This window comes from Entamoeba invadens, assembly GCF_000330505.1.
Source record: "Entamoeba invadens IP1 unplaced genomic scaffold scaff_1105074725183, whole genome shotgun sequence".
Taxonomy (NCBI): Eukaryota; Evosea; order Mastigamoebida; family Endamoebidae; genus Entamoeba; species Entamoeba invadens.
In genome coordinates this window covers 1,093,005-1,113,058 of record NW_004443692.1, presented here as the reverse complement: position 1 = coordinate 1,113,058, position 20,054 = coordinate 1,093,005, and the positions used below count along the sequence as shown (strand labels likewise).

General features: G+C 35.5%; 8 protein-coding genes across 8 annotated transcripts; 5 read left to right on the top strand and 3 right to left on the bottom strand.

The window, feature by feature from the left end:
* Positions 1 to 145: 145 nt before the first annotated feature.
* EIN_186550 (hypothetical protein) lies at positions 146 to 1,732 on the top strand (the record flags this gene model as incomplete). Its single annotated transcript, XM_004260951.1, has 1 exon — positions 146 to 1,732. The coding sequence occupies one exon, from the start codon at positions 146 to 148 to the stop codon at positions 1,730 to 1,732; it is 1,587 nt and encodes a 528-aa protein (XP_004260999.1).
* A 384-nt stretch (positions 1,733 to 2,116) lies between these two features.
* On the top strand, positions 2,117 to 2,554 carry EIN_186540 (40S ribosomal protein S26E, putative; the record flags this gene model as incomplete). The annotated part of the gene is made up of 1 exon (XM_004260950.1): positions 2,117 to 2,554. The coding sequence occupies one exon, from the start codon at positions 2,117 to 2,119 to the stop codon at positions 2,552 to 2,554; it is 438 nt and encodes a 145-aa protein (XP_004260998.1).
* A 206-nt stretch (positions 2,555 to 2,760) lies between these two features.
* EIN_186530 (hypothetical protein) lies at positions 2,761 to 4,461 on the top strand (the record flags this gene model as incomplete). Its single annotated transcript, XM_004260949.1, has 1 exon — positions 2,761 to 4,461. The coding sequence occupies one exon, from the start codon at positions 2,761 to 2,763 to the stop codon at positions 4,459 to 4,461; it is 1,701 nt and encodes a 566-aa protein (XP_004260997.1).
* A 603-nt stretch (positions 4,462 to 5,064) lies between these two features.
* Positions 5,065 to 6,126, top strand: EIN_186520 (hypothetical protein; the record flags this gene model as incomplete). Its single annotated transcript, XM_004260948.1, has 1 exon — positions 5,065 to 6,126. One exon carries the CDS (start codon positions 5,065 to 5,067, stop codon positions 6,124 to 6,126), a length of 1,062 nt encoding a protein of 353 aa, XP_004260996.1.
* Positions 6,127 to 6,278: 152 nt separating this feature from the next.
* EIN_186510 (serine-threonine protein kinase, putative) lies at positions 6,279 to 9,759 on the bottom strand (the record flags this gene model as incomplete). Its single annotated transcript, XM_004260947.1, has 2 exons — positions 6,279 to 8,138; positions 8,239 to 9,759. 2 exons carry the CDS (start codon positions 9,757 to 9,759, stop codon positions 6,279 to 6,281), a joined length of 3,381 nt encoding a protein of 1,126 aa, XP_004260995.1.
* Positions 9,760 to 14,566: 4,807 nt separating this feature from the next.
* On the top strand, positions 14,567 to 16,324 carry EIN_186500 (hypothetical protein; the record flags this gene model as incomplete). The annotated part of the gene is made up of 1 exon (XM_004260946.1): positions 14,567 to 16,324. The coding sequence occupies one exon, from the start codon at positions 14,567 to 14,569 to the stop codon at positions 16,322 to 16,324; it is 1,758 nt and encodes a 585-aa protein (XP_004260994.1).
* Positions 16,325 to 17,200: 876 nt separating this feature from the next.
* Positions 17,201 to 18,328, bottom strand: EIN_186490 (hypothetical protein; the record flags this gene model as incomplete). Its single annotated transcript, XM_004260945.1, has 1 exon — positions 17,201 to 18,328. The coding sequence occupies one exon, from the start codon at positions 18,326 to 18,328 to the stop codon at positions 17,201 to 17,203; it is 1,128 nt and encodes a 375-aa protein (XP_004260993.1).
* Positions 18,329 to 19,083: 755 nt separating this feature from the next.
* EIN_186480 (translationally-controlled tumor protein, putative) lies at positions 19,084 to 19,602 on the bottom strand (the record flags this gene model as incomplete). Its single annotated transcript, XM_004260944.1, has 1 exon — positions 19,084 to 19,602. One exon carries the CDS (start codon positions 19,600 to 19,602, stop codon positions 19,084 to 19,086), a length of 519 nt encoding a protein of 172 aa, XP_004260992.1.
* Between the last annotated feature and the right edge of the window lie 452 nt (positions 19,603 to 20,054).

Below are 20,054 nucleotides of genomic sequence, written 5' to 3'. Positions count from 1 at the left end.
AATAGTATATGATTGTTATAATAATATTCTAATAGATGAAAGAAATAAGTAGTTTAACGTTATTAACTGTAAATACGGCAATGATTTTCCATAAAAACTTGAAGAAAAAAAAATGAAGAAACGAAATATTTAACACCACAAAAGGATGGCTGAGGAACAACAAATAACTCCAAATGATCCATTTCAACTCATCTCAATTTGCATTGAACGACTCTTGGAATTGGCTGTCCCATCGCCGGAAGATCTGTTTCATCACTACACGTTTTGTTTGGGCGGAGTTGAAAGTGTCGATGTGGAGAAAGAGAACAATATTAAGAAGTTGAGAGATATTTTAATGTCTTTGTTGAGGAACACGACTCCACTCTTCCCGGAAATATATAACTATAACGCTTTTCTTGTGATGAAAAATACGGTAGTGACGCAGAAACATCAGTTAAGAGCTTTACTCTATTTTCTCCAAATTGAACGGAGAAACGCTATTCTCAATCTTTTTGAATTTGTCCATTTAAGTCATCTGGCGGTCGAAGAAATGTCAGAGCTCTTCACGCCGTTCTTGTTTAAAGTCCAAGAAAAGCGCCTAGCGAAGTACAGAGAAATCGTTACGGTATTCATCGAGAATTACAACTTCATGAATTTCCAGTTGAATCAGAACGTCGCGACAACACAGATATTCTACCAACTCAAAGCTCGTACGGTCTCTGCGTTTCCTCCGACCTTCCACGAGTCGTTTTTGAAAGTCCCACAAAACGCGTTAGTTGAAATCATTTCGTTGAATTCGGACGAGTGGGCTGTTGCAAAATACAAGCAAATGAGCATCAAAAATGGAGAAGAACGAAAGGAAGACGAGGAGAACACTGGATTTATTGCGCTTTCCTTTCTGAAATTAATACCGGAGAAATTTGCGATTCCCGAGCGCCATAAGATCGAGTCCGTCGAAACAGATCACCACATCTTTGTCGTCCGGAAAAACTCACAAATGTATAAAACAAGACGACAGTCGGGTTCCGTCATCATGCAACAGTCGAAGTGTTGCCAAATCTGTTTTAAGCCGATCGAAAACCCATCGAAGTGTGAGTACTGTCAAAGTTTTGTGACGCCACTGTGCTGTTATGAATGTCTGCTCTCATTGAAGTGTTTGGAGAATGCGACATGCCCGTTATGTGGACATGAACTTAATAAAGACTCTAAAATAGCACCAAGTACGCCAATACCAGAGAAACCAATTTCCCCATTGAACTCCCCAGATTTAGAAAGGAAGTGGAAGAATGATTATAAGATCAGTGTTGTGGGAATGAAGGGGGTTGGGAAGACTTCTATTATCGTCAACTTTGTCTTCGGGAAGTTTGTTGAGCAAAAGGACAGCACCATCGCAGACCTCTTTAGAAAAACACAAATAGTAAATGATGTGCCTTGCTTGTTGAAAATTAGCGATTTCGAAGAAAATGACACAGACGGTGTCGTTCTTGTGTTTTCAGACAACGTCGCAGGCTCCCGAAAATTCGTGAACGATAAAATCGATGCGTTGAATCAACACTACAAACGCTTTGTTATTATCAGAAACGACTTTGAACCCCAGACCGAGGAAGACGATATATCTTTCCACAGAGTGTTCATTGTGTCTGCTAGAAACGATGTCAAGAACTTCACTAAAGCCATTGAAGAGTTGGTTTGTGACATCAGAGCAACAGAGTCTAGACCTAAGAAGCAGTCATCTCGATGTGTTCTGTCTTGAGTGTATATGTAATTGTTCTCTATATGTATAGTTCAATTTATAGTAACAATGCTAGACGGTGATTCTTTAAATAGATTCCGCTATTCTAGTAAATATAATTAAGAACTCTAATTTGGTAGTGTAAACTACTGGTATTAAAGTGTTATATAATTACTAATTAGTTAAACTAAATACAATCAGAAATACTCTCTTTATCGTTTGGCGGAAAGTTGGCCATTATTAAGCCACTAAATCGGGAAACAACCAAATTCAAGTTCATTGAACAAATTAAAGAGAGAAAAACCTGTGGGTTAAGTTCTAGTAGTTTAATAAGAAAAGAGCTAAAGAATACGAACAAGGGTTTAGTAGAAAATGTTACCAACTCAGATTTGAATTTGTATAGGGATGACATCCAAGAGAAGAAACAACGGCAGAGCAAAGAAGGGAAGAGGACACGTCCAGAGCGTTCGTTGCACAAACTGCGGCCGCTGTGTTGCTAAGGACAAGGCTATCAAGAGATACACAATCAAAAACATCGTCGAGGCCGCTGCCGTCAGAGATATCTCCGACAACTCCGCGATCGTCAAATATAAGTTGCCGAAGACTTATTTGAAAAATCAGTACTGTGTCGCCTGTGCCATTCACGGAAGAATTGTGAGAGTCAGATCCCACGAGGACAGAAAGATCAGAACCCCACCAAAGAGAATCATCAAGAGATCAACTAAGACTACAACTGCAAAACCAACAGAAGCACCAGCTCAAGCTACTGCTGCTCCAGTCATCGCTGTCGCTCCAAAAGTTGCTGTTGCTCCAAAGGAAAGACCTTTCAAATCCTTCCAGTAATTAACGTCTGACCTGTTCTATTTCTGTTTTCTTCTTATTACAACAATCTTAAAGAATTAGCGGTTTTGTGAAGACTTGATTAAGTAAGATTTAATCAAGACATTCAAATAATTAAACCGTCAAAGAAAGATGATAATAGAAAGAAAAGTATAGAAAATTAACTAAGAAGTTGGTAGAATGAAAAAGAGGGGAACTTGTAAAGGCAAATGGAGCCGATAGACAACATCGACGATCCGATCATCTCCGATGTGGCAGACACAAAACACAAACCCGTTGAGCAGAAATGGCTGTGGACGTTATATACAGTATTAACAGTGATGTCCATCATCACTTTAATATTGACAGTTACCACTTTGATTGTGCTTTCAACGAAGTTTGGAGAGATCAGTTACTCTTCAGTGGTCACTGAAGAACTTCCCGAGGTGTATGTCATTCCGGAAGACACAATAACACCAGTGAAAGCTCAACTAGCGCGTGGAACCTGCTGGATATTTGCAACGATTTCCTTTGTCGAATCCGCTTTGCGACGGCTTGCAATTTCGACGGGGAAAATACGACCAAACGAGTACATTGCGTTGAGTGAGCAAGCGTATGGCAAATTGATGCTTCAATTGTGTAATGGGACGTATGGGCCTATTCCAAGTGATATTGCGCCATTTTGTGAGGACGGAGGAATGGGACAAGGAAAGACTGACGATGGTGAAATCGAGTGGATGTATTACTTCAGAAAGTATAACTCTAAGTTCTTTTACCCCACACAAATCTGCAACTACACTGTCAGGAGAGGTGACACCGATTGGGTTTGTGACCCCGTCGACCTTAAAACCCCCGAGACCAAAACCCCGTTTGAAGTTTCCATTCACTCAGTCACATCACAGTACACCCCACAAAACATTAAACAGATGATCTTTGATACTAAAGCGCCTGTCGGGTGGGGACACGCTTCTTTGGGGCGAACGTATTTGTACCCCTGTGATGAGAACTCGCCATTTATAACTTCAGAAGAGTGCATCAGTCATACAAAGCCGTGTAGTTCTGGATTTTGTAGCACCGTGTCGTCACTCTCGTTTGCGTATGATGGGATTTTTCAGCTGCGAGGAGAAGTGACGAATCGAGGAGGTCACGCGATGAATATAGTTGGGTGGAACGACGAATTTTTGGGAGGGGGATTCATCTTGAAGAACTCGTGGACGTTTAACTCGGGACATTCACTTGGATATTTCATGCGAAACCACTCGTTGTTTAATGAAGACCAAATCTGTCCGACTTATATCTCTGCGAAGCGGTGGATACCTATGAGATATGACTGTTTCAAATCAAAGCAAGACCCTGAGCTTTGTCCACAAATCACACGCACATTCATCGAGCAAGAGTTGAAAGGAGCGACTGTTTTGAAGTGTGCCGGGTCCTCTTCAATAACAGAAACGACAAAAGCAAAAGCAAATGATTATGGATTTGCAGACTGCTCAACAGACGAAGGAAGAGCATATAATTATGCACTCGAGACATCACCTGACAGTGACGGGTCGGACTATAAACCATATGTTGAGTATCCCGATGGCGAGAATGGATATGCTGTGTTTCATTTGTTAAGGTGGTTACCTGGGAGTGAAGAGAATGTCGAGAGGATCAAGACTAAATACTCCACCTGGGAGTTCTTGGAGCGCATTTTTGTTCCAAACAATTTGTCACAGTACTTGAACACGGAACACTGCGGATACTATTTCATGACGTATGACGTCTTCTTGGAACACAACCTTAGACACCCCATTGGTGGACATGACACCTATGTCTTCTCTTCGTTCAACGTCACTTTCAACGCCCAATTCGATGCACATGAATTATACTCAAAGTCTGTTTTTGAGTACCAGCTACCCGTATTTACAGGCTCACTCGATCTCAATTAACTTTCTTTGCTCACTTTGTGTTCTTGTGCGGTCACAAAAAACGTCCATTATAATGGTTTCTTGTGGGTGAATGTGGAAAAAGTGTTATTAAAATATTAAAACAGTTCTAGATTCTTATTCAAATGGAAAAAATAAAAAATATTAGAAATAGATACTAATACTTTAGTAAACTCAATACAAATGAATTGTTGTTTTTTTTCGTGTTTTTGAAAGAAAAAAAAGTGATTCAGCGGCATTTTAGACGTTTTTAGTTCTGTTGGAAATACATTGAGTTTATTACAATGTATTCTATAAAGAAGTTAATATAATAGTACTGTTACTAGAAATATATAAATAAGAGAGATAAGAAGCGACTTTGTCAAAATTGCCAAAGATATGGAGATCGAAACACTTTCATACGAACAAAAATAGAGTTTATAGTGTTAATTTCTTTGAAAGTTATTTACTCACCGTTGTTAGAAAGCCGTCCTTCACGGCAAGTTTCAGGAAAATAAAACAACCGACTTAAAATGCCGAAGTAAAAAATCGAAGGGATAAAAGATTGAAAATACGTGAATGCCTGAATCAAAAAAATCCAAAAAACTCCATTTTCAAAGAAGGAGAATGGCACTGTTGAACGCTGGACCAATTTTTGGGCAGGAATTAAGCGTTGTGATGTCGTACCAATCTAAAGAGTATCCGTCGCTATCCATTCCTCTTATTTATGTATTGATGCACGACACACTTCAAAACATGCAATGTGAGACTCATGAAGGTATATTCAGAGTACCTGGCAAACAAGAAGAGGTCGAATGTTACAAAGACTTATTTGATAAAGGACAGTATCAAATATATAAGGACTGTAGTTGTAATACTATTGCAGGGCTTTTCAAACTCTTTCTTAGAGAACTGCCAACTCCAATTATTCCAACCAACTGCTACGACTTCTTTGTAAGTGAAGAGGTTGTTTCGGATATTAGTAATAACCCGGACAATATCAAAGAGTTGCTCAACAAACTTCCTTCTGTCAATAAAGAGATGGTCATATACATCATCTCCTTCTTACAAGAGTTGTCTGCGCACTTCGAAGAAACTAAGATGGGGGTCGATAACTTGGCAATGGTTTTTTCAGCTTGTATGTTAATTGGTGATGCATCAGACCCTTTTCTTGCATTGACTAAGACTAACTTGGCTCAGAGTTGTATCGCTGCTTTGATCGCCAACTTCCCTAAAGACATGATTACGACAGTCAACCTTGATGTGACTGGATACGACAAAAAGGGATTTGCTTTGTTAGAGGTCGACCCAGTGATAGCTTATATGGAAGAGAAAGAACGAGAAAAAGAGAAGTTGAAAGAAAAGAAAGGGATCTTTGTTCGTTCGCGAGCACAGAGTACAAAGCAACAGCAGACTCCTTACAAAGAGAAGCGGACATCACTTCACCACAAAAAGAATGAAACAAATATATTCAAGAACAGCAAAGGAGATTACGCCCTTGTTTCTGCTTTGGCACAGTCACTCTCGGACGAAAAAGAAACTAAAACACCAAAGCGAGTCACCTCAATGAACATCCCTAAAAACAGAGTTATTGATGTCTTACAAGCAAACTCAATGTGGGATCTCGAGATGGCTCCATTGCCCCTCAAATGCCCCGCATTCAACATAAAAGAAAAAATTCAAGTCTGACATGAGTTAGTCGGACCAGTTTTATCATAGTTTTTTTGTTGGTTTGTTATTTATTAATAATATAGACATCATTAAATAGAACCTTCAAATGTATTCTATCTATTTTTGGAATAATAAATAAAATAGTAAATTGAACTATACAAATAGAAACATTAGACTAAGGTTTTCGAGCGTTGGACGACAGAAACTGGTGGACTGTTGTCTGTTAATACCACAGTCTTGTATATACAGGACATTGATACATCATCATCTTCACCCTTTTGTACAACATCGACGACTGTGTTTGATGTCTTCTCGTTTTTGAGTAAAGCAAGAAAATATGTCTCGATTGCAGTAAATGCTGGCCTTCTATTTTCTTTACTTCTCCAGCATTTTTTGATAATTCTTGAGTAAGGACACGTCGCTGGTATTTCCAGTCTTTTTCCAGAAGTCACGAAGTTCCAAATAGATTCGTTGTCTGGGAAGAGTAAAGGGGAGTATGGGCACTTTCCGATCCAAATTTCTAAAATAGTAATAGCATATGAGAACACATCTGATTTCCCATGAAGGATATTACTTGTTAAAACTTCTGGTGCCATATATACTGGTGTTCCAACTTCTCGTGTTGAGGAAGTTTTGCAGTTTTCTATAAATTGCAGAGAAGTTCCAAAGTCAGAGACTTTGACGACGACATCACTGTTTGGATTATCATTCACTACTAAACAATTGTCTGGTTTCAGGTCTCGGTGTGTCACATTGTTGTTGTGTAAATATGCCATCCCTTTTGCAACATCTAAACAGCACCGGATCTTCATTGCTGCATTGACTGGATTCTCTTTGATAAACTTTTTCAATGAGCCAAATGTGCAGAACTCCGTGACCAACGACAAACAATCTTCTGCAACACAAGACCCAATAAATGTGACGATATAAGGCGACCGCATGGTTTCAAGTAACTCAACTTCTTTCTCAAAACTTGGCATCAAATTATGGGCAGAGTCTTGATCCGTTTTGACCATTTTCACGGCAACTTCCTGTTGTCTCCACGTTGCTCTAAAGACAATTCCGAATGTGCCTTGACCTATTGGAGGTTGGAATAAGAACAATTCGTCCCAGTCGAGTCTTGTAGATAATTGGCTTTGTGCTTCTATAGTGATATAAGTGTAAAAGGCCTTTGGCTTCTTTACCAAGTAATTGATGTCTGTGTTTTCAGAAGAGAAACTTGTTCGTGTGGAATGGCTCGAAAAGGAGTTGTTTGTGAGTTTATCGGAGGGTTGACGCTTCGAGTCGCTCTTCTGTGATTTTGTGACAAATGAAGTTGTGCGGAGTAATTTCTTGAATCGCGAAAATGAAGCAGAAATATAGACACTTTCATGTATAATTGTTGTGCACTGTAACACAATTCGCATTTTCACTAAAATTTCTGAGTGCTTTTTCAATTCACCTTTTTGTGGGCGAAACGCAATTTGGAACTTCTTGTCAGACGTCGCATAGAACGCAAATTTCATTGACTCGTCCGAGTAGTTTGTAACCAAGCACATCCGCTCTGTTATCTTCCCAACCTCAACACGTGCATTATCTTGTGAAAAGTTGATCACACGTGGAGTGACATCGAAAAATTCGTTCGGGAGGTTCAAATAAAATGTTTTGGACTTGTCGAGTTCTTCATTCGTTCCAATGACCAATTCCTGGCCCTCGTCTTGTTTCTCAAAAGCGATGACATCGTTGATTTGTTTGTATTTTATTACGAAATACGTTAATAATATGAAAAATGCGATAATATAGATTGAGTATACAACCGCGATAAGGTAAATATAATACAAAAAGTAATTGTCTTTTTGACAATTAAATCCTTTGCGATGATATCCTTTAATACACTCACACTCAAAACACCCCACTGTCCCATCACATTGTTCTCCTGGGTCCACTTTGTTGTTACCACATGTTGTTACCAAACAGTTTGTATGTGGTGTGGAATATGGAAGATACCCATTTACACACTCGCAGTGCACACACCCAACTCCAGAGTCGCACTTGATATCATTTATTGTGTTGTTATATTATAAATTGAATTTCTTAATTTGATGCATTTAAAGAATAACTAAAATTATTGCTATGTAAAATCAAGCAAACTTCTTCATAGTCTTCGATGATGTTGTTTCCACAAGTCGGCAAAGCGCATCTTGTAACGTTATTAATAGCAATTGGTCTGTACCCGTAATTACACATACAAGTACTTTTGGAACAGTGTCTAGGGTATTCATCAGTAACACTCAAGTCACATTCTTCATCAAAGTCCAAGACTCCATTTCCACAAGAAGTGCACATTTCATCACGTTTAATAAATCCTGGATTACATATACATCCACCTATTGCCGTTGAACAATATCCATTCACACAATTGTATGGACAAACCGATTTAAATGTGACATTGAATTGAATGATTAATGTTGCTGATATAAAAATATAGTAATAATATCCATCACTCAGTCGTTCGATTAATCTGGCATTTGAGCCACACCCTCTGTCACTGTATTGAACACACTCAGCACTTTGGTCTATACACGATTTTATTTCTCCATTTTTAGTCGATGGAACTCTTATAAGTTGAATGTACGTGTCGAGTGCAGGGTCATCCCCACAAGTTGACACTAATAATGTTTTCTCGGAACCTGGGATTAAATACCAATCCCCCTTTTCTTGTCGCGTTGAGCATATTGTTGAACTTGTTATTGAGTTAGCCGTGTTAACGGTGACCACACGAACCTCGTTAATATCGTTCCAAGACAACACTCGTTTTCTTTCATCGCATGGATGCGACATTTTGTGTACAAACATTTTGATGTCACTTGTTGGTACTGTCCCATAGTGTCCGAAGACATGAAGGAAGTAGCTTTGTTGCCTCAGAAATGTCACAAGTGATGCACTTTTGATGAGCGACCTTAAACCATCGTTGTAGCTTATACAATGCACATTATAACTTTCATTCGTCGACGGGCACACGTCTTGAATTGACAAGACTGAGTCAAATCCAAACTCGATGAATTGGAGTGTATAATAATCGATATTTTCTTGTGCGAACAACATGTCTGTGTCAAATGCATAATACCCACTCTCCGTCACTGTTAACTCAAACCAAATACCTTTCACATATGAAACAGTTTTATCAAATGTGAACCCACAGCTTTCTTGAGTCAACACAAAATCTTCTTTATACATATCGAATACTAGTGGAGAGGTTTCCAGGGATGAACTCAATTCAATTGTTTGCACTGTTTTTCTTTGTGTTTCGTATAAAACTTTGTGACACGTCGAAACATATTTGAAATCAAATGGAACACACTCTAAAAACCCTTCTGGATAAAATCCATCCCCACATCGGTGACAATCACTTTGATATGCGGGAGTTCGACAAATGGAACACTCATTTGGTGATATACACGAACTTAAACACCCTTCTACTTCACACTTTGGAACACAAGACCCGTTGTATGCGTTATACCCGTCGTCGCAGTAACAGTTCGTACAGTGCAGTGACCCATCGCATTCTTCAACCCCACTCACTACATTATCCCCACAAATTGGAATCGTGTTCATCAACGTCGCGTATGCAAATGTAGCGAGAAACCAAAGTCGACAACCCAAAGGAGTCATGGACTTCTTTCTTTGTTCGTGCTCCATTTACTCGTCGTTCAATCAAAGTGGCTCTCTTGTTTAAAAGTAAAATATGGTTGAAATTGCTTTGTCATTTCGGGAATATCTATTTTTAAATGTATTTTCTATATATAGTTTTTTTTTGTTTTTATGAGAATTTAGTAAATTTAGAAAAAAATTAAATGGTATTACAATTAATTTATTTATAATTTATTTATAATATAATGAATAGATCAATGAATTTTAAATAAATTTGACTCATAATATGCGATTTTTTATCGGGTCACTGAAATGCAGTTTTGCTATCTTTTCATTCTTTTTTTATAATTACTACAAATGAAACTATATAAAAAAACACTATTAACTATAATTTTACTAAATAAGTTAATCAGATTCGAAATAACATTTTCATGTTTTTAGTAAAGCAATTTGAATGCATAAATAGCCACAGTGTTTCCACGCAAAATTTTAATAATTAAATTTAAAAAAAATTTATGCAATTTTATTTGTTGATATTAAAAAAAACATTATTATAATGGAATAAATAAATAGAACTATTGTTATTAAATAATAGTAATAATTTAAAATTAATTTGGAGTGGGTTTTAATTGTTTTTAAACAAAAAGAAATGAGTATAATACAAGTAATAATTATAACAAAATTCAAGATAAACACCTAAAACCTTATTCAGATTGATTATAAGTTGAAAATAAAAATGATTAAGATATAACGTGTTTGTATCTTTATGACTGATTTAATTGCTCCATAAAGTTAAGATGTACTAACACAATAAATAAATTTACAAAAAACCCGGGTTGCAACATCTTTTAGGTAGCATCATGTCTCTAATACTATGGTCGCTTCCAAGTACGTCATAGGTAGTCATAATATCAAGGACTTCCTCGTCGGCGACGTCCAAGTCTTCAGAGCTTTCTTCGTTGTCGACGTCGTCAAACGAACAGTTTCCAAGAGACTTGCTTGACATTGACGGGTCGTAGTAGATGCTGTCTGCGGAAAACTCAAAGAGCGAGTTGTTGTCCGACTGCATCACGAATGAATAATACAGTTCTTTGAAAGAATTAAATAGTGAAATGACGAAGGCTTCGTTAAAGGTCTTTACTTCGATAAGATTTTGATGTTGTGCAAGAACATTCATAATATGGAGAACTTGAAATGTGTTTGCGTCCATTGAAGCCACAAAAAGAGGTATTTGGATGATAAAAGAATTCATAGATCGATTTCATTTCGTTGTAGCTTGGTTGTTGATTTATGAAACCAAAACTGGGGAATGACGGGCCAGTTTCGGCCAACAATGCAGGGGTTTTGGGATGAATCTGAAACGCAAAGGGTAGAGTCCTTTGAATGTTCTATTTGCGAAAAAAGTTGCATAAATATAGAAAGAGCTTTTTTTCCACTGGCGATCGACTTTTGTCGATGTGAATTTTCAGACCAAATCTTTCCATCCAGATTTGTTTTGGCGAACATTGCTTGTGCTACGTAATTTCGGCATTTTTTACTTAAACAACTCGTCCCCTTTAATTTCGGTCTTTTTTCATATAAAATGGAAAACAATTCAATACAAGTTTAACATTGAACGAGTTGTGTTAATCGTTTATTATTTTGCAAACTCTTTGTTTCAATCACTTTAGCAATATTGTCCAACTGTTACTAAGACTTGCTTATAAATACAAAGACGCTGTTTTAATTGAAATAAAAGGGATAAATGTGGTGACTATAATTATCACAAACCAAGTTGTAATTATGCCCGAGAAAAGAACATGGCGCTATTTATAATCACCACAATATCAACCCTAGTTTTCCACAATAAAAAAGTGAATAATGGAAACATCGACGTTTTTCAAAACCCTGTCATGAGTTACTTAAATTCGCCCAATCTAATACTAACATGAGAATTGATTTATAAGAGACACAAATTAACTTTGTGTTCTGTTTGTAGTGCGTATGACAAAACCAAATACATTTCGACCAATAGGAATAAATAATTAATTAATACAAATTTACACGGATTAGAAACCAGGGTTTATACACCTGCTAACACTTTGGCTCTTGTCGGGAACACGAGTTCCATCGTCCTCGAGGATTTGCAAGACCTCAAGGTCTGCTTCTGTATACTCGGACGTCTCTGAAAACTTGGACGCACACCCAGTCAAGGTCTCTTCGGAAACTCCTTCAGACGCGCTTTGGCTCTCAAACATATTATCTGGCTCTGAACATACTGAACGCGGCGTCTGCATCGTTTACTGCTCCTTTGTAGTTCCGTGGTTTTAAATTCCACACCACAGCCCAAATTAGTGCCTCTAAAAATGTTAGTCTATTTGTAAACACGCCCATTAAGAATGGTGTCGCTCGATAAGTACAGCATATTATCGGGATTATTTAATCAATAAGGGGTATTTTTGTTGAATTTGGAACACGCGACAAAATTGGTTATTGCCTACATTTTAAATTCAATCAGTACACTTGCACCCATTTTATTGGGATAATCCCCCAAGTATTATTGTGTAGGGTGTTTTGCCCTTCCCCTTTCTGAAACCGCACATTTCTATTTTAGCACCGCCATTTTTGGACGATTTCATTGTTGACTTTTCCCGAATAATGGCATAAACTCGCACGAACTGAAAGATACAATGAAAAGAAAGGAGTTGTTTTTTGGTTTTATTACTAGGGTTCATTTTCATTTTCCTCATTTTTTGGCATTGTGATACCAACAAACCACATTCCTGCGAGTATCGCAAATCAACCCTTATTGCAGTTATTTAACTATACTTTTAATTTGGTTATGGCATCTTAATAGTTATTTGTTATTGGAAAACTAAAACATTTTTTGAATAACCGGGTTGCGCCAGCACACAGACACAAATGCAAAAATGCCGAATATTTTTTTTGGCTTAAAGTTTTTGTTTTTCGATATTCGAATGTTTAGAGAAGCTCGACCTTAGTTGATCAGAAAAGTTGGAAGAATATTTTCCTGTCAAAATCATATTTTTAAAAACTCGATTCTTTGCCGTGCGTATAAGTAGATAACCATAATTTAATTATTAATATACCATACTTGTTAATTGCTATTTTTCTTTTCCACGCAATATCACTTCATTTGACATTTAATAATTAAGTTTTTATTCTACTTGTTTCCCGAGTTTTAGCATAAAAATGTTGCATCCTAAAGTGTTCAAAAATGGAAAAAATTCACAAAAATCGAAGAAAAATGAAAGTTCAAAAAACATTTCTGTCAATGGGAAAAAACGTCATTATCAGAAAAATTGTTTCATTATAGTTTACTAATAGTAACAATTGGTTTTAAGTTCGATTATTTTTTTCATCATTTTTTTCATATCAAATGATTTTAGATTTGATAAACATTTTTTTAATTTTTTTCTATTTTGTTCCTAATGTTTTGTATTTTTTTAATCACAAAAATAAAGCGAAATAACACCAAAAATCTTCGCTATATTGACCCCTTTTTTCAATAACTTTTTCAAAAAACAAAAGTTATTTAAAGAATTATTTTTGTTAAAAAATAACAATTTTGAATTATAATCATATTAATAAATATTAGTAAAATGTATTGATTTATATCTAGTTATTTTGTTATTTTTTGTAGATATTTTTTCAACACAATGAATGTTGTTTTTTAAAATATCTAAAAGCTGCTGATTTGAACCAAACAATTTAATTATAAATAATGGATTGGAGTTTTTCAAAAAGTGTTTAAAAAATAAAAACAAATTGGTATTAAAAATGTTTTTCAAAATATTAATACGTTGTATTAATATTTGTTATTTCAAGAATTTAAAGCTTAGTTTATCTAAAGTCTGATTTCTAATTAACGATATTCCAAAAATACAACAAGGAAATTTACTATATCAGTTTTTTTATATTATAATATATAGTATCGACCATCGCTAATTAAAAACCATAAATAAATAGTAAATTTCTTATTAATTTTTACCATTTGACATTCTCAAAGAAATGCTATTTGTCAATCTTTTTCTTTGCTTTTTTAATCAATTGGTATGACCTATTAATCGCCTTATAACAATGACACTTCTGTAATTAACTATAGAGTCAGTCTTTCAACGTTATCTGGTGGACAAAAAATAGCTTCATTTTTGTCTAAACATCAGGCATTAGGTAAAGCGTGAAAAAACCCGAAACAATTGGGATGGATTTTTGGGACTGCTCCCCGAATTATTCCATTTTTTATGGTCCAAAAGGCACCAGATAACGTTAAAAGACTGACTGTATTAAATCGTCTGCCGGTTGGTTGATATTACTTGGAAATTAGCCAGAGAAAAAATAACAAACTCCACATTTCTTGCTTTCTTTTTTTAAATGTATAATTTGGTTAAAAAGTTAAAAAATTTAAAAATAAAACAAAAAAATTATTATTTCGAAAAAAAAAGAAAAAAAAGCTATTTATTATAATTAAAAAACTAAATATATAGTTAATTTTCTCCATCGTTAATTAAAAATCCGACTTTATATAATAGTTTATTAACTTTGATAACTTTTTAATTCTATTTATATAATCCACGTCACAATCAAATTACAATAATTTTTATTTTAATTTGCAATATAAGTAAAGTGAAAAAGAAAAGAGGAACTGTAAAAACTGATTTATATAATTTTATTTAAACTATAATGAATAATAAAACAGAAATTTAATTTTGGAATCAAGTTTCTGTTTTTAATAATTTGAATGAATTGTAAACTATAACAAAGTAGACTCTGTCCAAAACGAAGAAGATTCAAGGTAAAGGAAAGTGAATTACTTAAAATATTCAGAATGAGCAAAATAGATTTAAACCGCCAACACCCACCAGCCTCACTCAATTTTGCACAGCTCCTTCAAAAACAAACCACAACTCCAAAAACCACACCTAAACCTCGTCCAAAACTCCCAAAAAGAGCACAACCACCCATCCCTCCACTTGTTACAAAAAATAAAGAATATTCCCCAAAGTCTTTTATGAAACAAGACCCATTATCACCAATAACTAGAAACGCAGAGATGCTCCCTCCTGTTCCCCCTAAAAGAAAAGGACCAGAAAAGACCAATCAAAACACTGATGAGAAAAGTGAAAATGAAAAGAAGATTGATGAAGAGAAGGAACGGCTTAGAAAAGAAAATGAATTATTGAAACAACAACTATTATTGGAAAAGCAAAAAGAGGAAGAACGAATTGAAAATGAAAACAAAGAGAAACTGAGAAAGGAAAATGAACGACTCAAAGTTGAACTTGAGACTCAAAAACAGAAAGAAAAGGAGAGACTTTTAGCTGAACAAAATCAAAAGATCGAAGAAGAGAAAAAACGAAGAGAAGAAGAAGAGATGATTGAAAGAGTCAAACAAGCAAAATTAAAGCAGAAAGCAGAAGAGGAAGAACAAGCAAAACGAAACAAAGAAGACAAAAAGAAGACACGTCACCGTTTTACGTCGGACTCTAAAAGCTCGTCCGGGGAGTCTTCTGCTTCCAAGAAACAGAAGAAGAGCTCCGACAAAAGTGGGTCAGAAAAGTCCAAGAAAATCAAAAATGTGCAACCGAAGATGTCGATGTCTATGAGTAAATTAGAAAGAAGAGAGAAGAGTGGAATACTTTCAGTGGGGTCGAGCAAAATTGTTAATATCACCACGCCGACAATCGTCACACCAATTAAAAGTCCATTGGACTATATGACTACCCCGAAACTAAAGAAAGAAATTGCTGTCCCTATCTTCTTAAATAACTTGAAAGAAAAATTGAATAAAGGCTCGGAACTTATATCCTCAGTTAAATCAGTCTTACACAATCAAGCTATTCACACTCTAATTCACAGAAATCGAGCAGTCGAGGGAGTTTGTAAATACATCAAAAACGGAGGTAAAAATGAAGGAATGCTGACGACTTGTCTTGTTGAGGTTGGCGATGGGTACCAGAGTTATTGTGTGATGTGCGAAGAATCATTGAACTACTTTAGTCGGAGTATGCTTGCTATTGTCGATGATATGAAAAATGACTCTGAAGAGAGGGACAAGTTGTTTTCAGCTGTGAAAGACACGTTAATCACAAATGAGGAAATCACATTCTGGGAAACGTATTTGGTCGACTGTGAAAGTAACACAACAGGCATTGAAATGCTCAAAAAGATCAAACAAAGAGGAGAAGAAAAAGTTCAAAAAAGCATCGAAAAAATCAAGCAACTGGCTCGAATGGAACAACAGATTGGGGATTGGGAATCAGGAGAGAAGTATGGAGTCTTTGCTTTTGGAAGAAATATTCAGGAAGAAAACACCATTGAAGTTTATGATGGTGAGAATTGGGGAGAAGGTGTAATCCTTTATTGTAACGACATCATTGTCATCAAGAACAAGCAAGAGATACTATTTGTGGAAGAGTATGAAAACTTTAAAATCGAGAATGTGTTTGAGAATGTATGGAGTGTGTCTAAAGAAGGCAGAGGTGTGTGTTACATCAAAACTGACCATATCGAAGAGTTTACTCAAAAGGTGAATACAAAGAGAGTTAGTGGAGAGAATTTCTATCAGTTCCCCATTGAGCTTTGATATCAAATATTATAATGTTGAGTGTTGATTACTTTATTTAATCAATTGAATGACTTACTTCATAACATTGTAACACTCATCTTTTATAAGTTGAGACTCAAATAGTATGTCCATTACTTATTAAATTGAATAAACAGAGTCAATTAAAAACAGAAGTAAAGGTAGAGAGACATACCCATACAATACACAACGTAAGAACCGCTACAAAGAGGACGGAAAACCCAATGAAGAACCCCAAAGAAACTCTTGCATATCTTCGCGCCTTTTCATTCTGAGAGTTTTTGTAATAGTAAAAACATACTAACCATAGACAACTCCCAAGAAATCCAAGCAAGAAGTATTTCATCGCATTCTCACGTTCTAGTACATAGAGCTCTCTTTTTTGTTGTTCTTCCTTTGTAACAAGTGAATCAGTAATATCAACCTTTTGGCTTGCAACTGGATTGTTTAAGTCAATTTGAATCATTCCTTCTATTGTTGAATTTGAGTTTGCGAGTTGTTCAGGACTGGTGTTTATAAAAAAACAAATACTATACTTCTAATTACTCAAACCACACTATTTAAGTTATATGAAATACATATTTACATTTGGTTTATCCTTCATATTTCGTAGATTTGTTCCCAGAAACTTTAACATACACAGCCGAATATCCTCAAATGGTTATGTTCTAATATTAAAATTAATTATTACTAAGTAATAGTTCTATTTCCTTTGACTTGAAGTAAAAAATGTTTTAGTCCAGAGGAAATTGGCCACCGAATAATTGTTATAGAAAAACATTTGCTTTCAACTTTCGATGATTTTTCGTAAGTAAACTATTAACGAATAGTATTAAAATTATAATACATAGTTCCATTCAACGGAACTCCATAAATTCATACAATTAACAGTTGTATGTGAGGATATCTTTTCTTGACCACCCTCAAGTGCACTGGAGAGTTTTCGTTCTTTCTTTTCTGCTCAAATATTTTAATACATTTGTTGAGTTGTCCGACGACCCGCCTTCTTGCTATTTTATTCTCCTCTTCGGACAAATTGATGCACTTCATGTTATTCATCTTGCAAAACTCTTCCAACAGCACGGAAGATTGGACGCATGGCTTTCCTTCTAAGACCCTAAACCCACGCTTTGTCTCAAGCAGTTGTTTCATCACACCAAGTAATTGTAAATACCGGATGTCCATCAATTGGTTCTCTTTCCCGTCTTCGAGAGACATCACATTGATAGTACAGTCTTTAATACTGTCGTATACGGCACTCAACTTTTCGTAATACAATTGATACTCCCCGTCAGTCAATTTAGTCGGCTCTACTGTTCGCTCTTTACGCTCTTTCTTATCACCGTCGTCTTTCTTTGTTTTTGTTTTCTCGGGCTTTTGACTTTGCTCTGATTTTGGAATTGGCTTCTTGGAATCGGAAAGGCGACTGGAATATCCACTCGCGTCCCTCGACTGTTCTCGCGTCTTTTCCGTGCGTTCGGAGGACTTCTCGTCTTTGACTTCGCTTGAACCCGACGTTGATATGTCTTTAGCTTTGGAAAAGGTTGTTAGAGTTTTCTCGAGTAGCTCGGACCGCTCTAATATCGTGTTTTTCTCTGTTTTAGTCAGATAGAGGTCATGCATCTTCTTGTAGTACACCTCCTTACATTCTTCATATCGCAATTTCCAAGAAAGCGACTCTTCTTTGATCTTTTTGTTCTCCGCAATGAGAAGCGCGTTCTCCGTTGACAGCTTCTTGAGTTCGACTTCATCGACACGGAATTTGACGTATTGCTCAAGTGGAATGTTGATGTTTTGTTGTTTAACAGCAGACTGTCGCGAGTCGTCTTCTTGCGACTTTGAAGATTTTTGGAACATTTGGTCTTTATGCACCTTTTGCTGTTGGGGTTTGCTTGCATCCTCGAGAGGAATGTATGGAAGGTCTGCGCTACTTTCTACCCAAGGCACTGCGGGTGGATAACAGGGCTCGGGTTGGGGCGTTTTATCGCATCCGTGCGTTGCCATTTTGTCCTTTGAGTTCATCGCAAAGATTTCTTTTCATCGCGATGAACTATAGGTGTTTAATAGTTTGTTTTATAATTATAGTATAGTTTTGGGTGTTGTTTGAATTTATTTCTCACTGATTTATCTATTTTTATTTTAGTTGTTTTTATATTTAGAAACTATATTATTATCATAAAACCACCACATAACAAATGGCATATATTTATAGTATAAATAATAAGAAAACAATGCCAATTGTATATAACATTACCATTTTTGGCTTTTTGCCGATAGTAAAATAAATAACTATTTGTGATACTTATTTTTTTTATAAAATATCCCGAAAATTTGGAACTTTTTCTATAAATAATGTATTTATTATAATTTGTATTGTAAATAATCGAAAAAAATGATAATTAATTAAAAATAAATGGTTTAACTATAATTCTGTTTAAATATATTAAATCAAATATTAACTATTGAATATTATATTTCATACTGACTTCTTTTTTGTTTGTTTCAATCACTTTTTTTTCAAAAATAAAAAAAAAATCTTATTTTATAAAAAAGTGAATAAACACAAACCCTAATTATTTTTTATAAAAACTTATTATAAAAATGACATATTAATAACATCACAATGAAAAAATAAGAAAAAGAAAAACATTTTGCAAAACATAAAATAAAAAAAATTTTGTTTAAAAAAAATGATGAATTCAGCAATTACGAAGAAACGTCAGAAATTAAAAAAACCAAAAGAATTTAGAACAATTCGATTAATATCTTTCTTGTTTCATTCCATCTCTGAAGAAGTAGAAGACTGGGTTAGTTCCATCGTGATAAATAGACACGACGAGGCATCCGGTATCAGTATCCATTGATCTTCCTGAATAGAAAATGCATTCCTTGAAGTTTTCAATGACTTTCTTAACAAAAGCTTGAGCTTCAACTTTGAAAGTAGCGACTCTTTCTGGGTGTTCCTTGGTTAAATAATCAACCAATAACTTGAGATACCCTTTAACGTGTGCCATATAAGCAGCTTTGGTGAACCCATCTTGTTGAACAAGTTGTGACCCCTCAACAACATCAATGACTTTCTCAATAACAGCAGCTTCTACTCCTTCACCAGCAGCTCCCTCCTCAGCATCTTCATCGGCATTTGAAGCAATTCCTCCGTCGTCCAATTTTTTATCAATAAATTTTGCATTAATCACATCCATACAGCCCTCCTGTCTGATCGTGAAAGAGTCATTATACATTTCATCACCGTTGAAGATGTCTTGATACACAATCATTGTATCTCATGGTGTTCTGCTCGACTTATATACCCCCATTAAACCCTCCGACTAGGGCTACCTTTCTCAACTGCCATTTCCCACCAGAGTTCTTGTTCATGTGTTTTTGGTCCACATTTTGTATTCAGTTGTTATATTACAATCGTTTTTCTTGGAATTCTGGGACTTACTGCTTGAGTTTGAGGTAATGCAAACTGTTGGGAAATGTTATTTCGTAAAATAGTAAAATGCCCTGGTATGCTTTTCTTAATTTAGATGTTTTGAACTGTATTATTATTATTACTTATTATATATTATAGTTTAAATTAACCAATAAAATGACCTATTTTTTTCATTTATATAAAGACCTTTCTTGAAAATATGACTTCTCTTAGTTTTAAACGTCAAAAGCAGAATATGCACTATTACGGGCTTTGTGACATGTTCTGATATGTGTTCTTGACACATAGAAC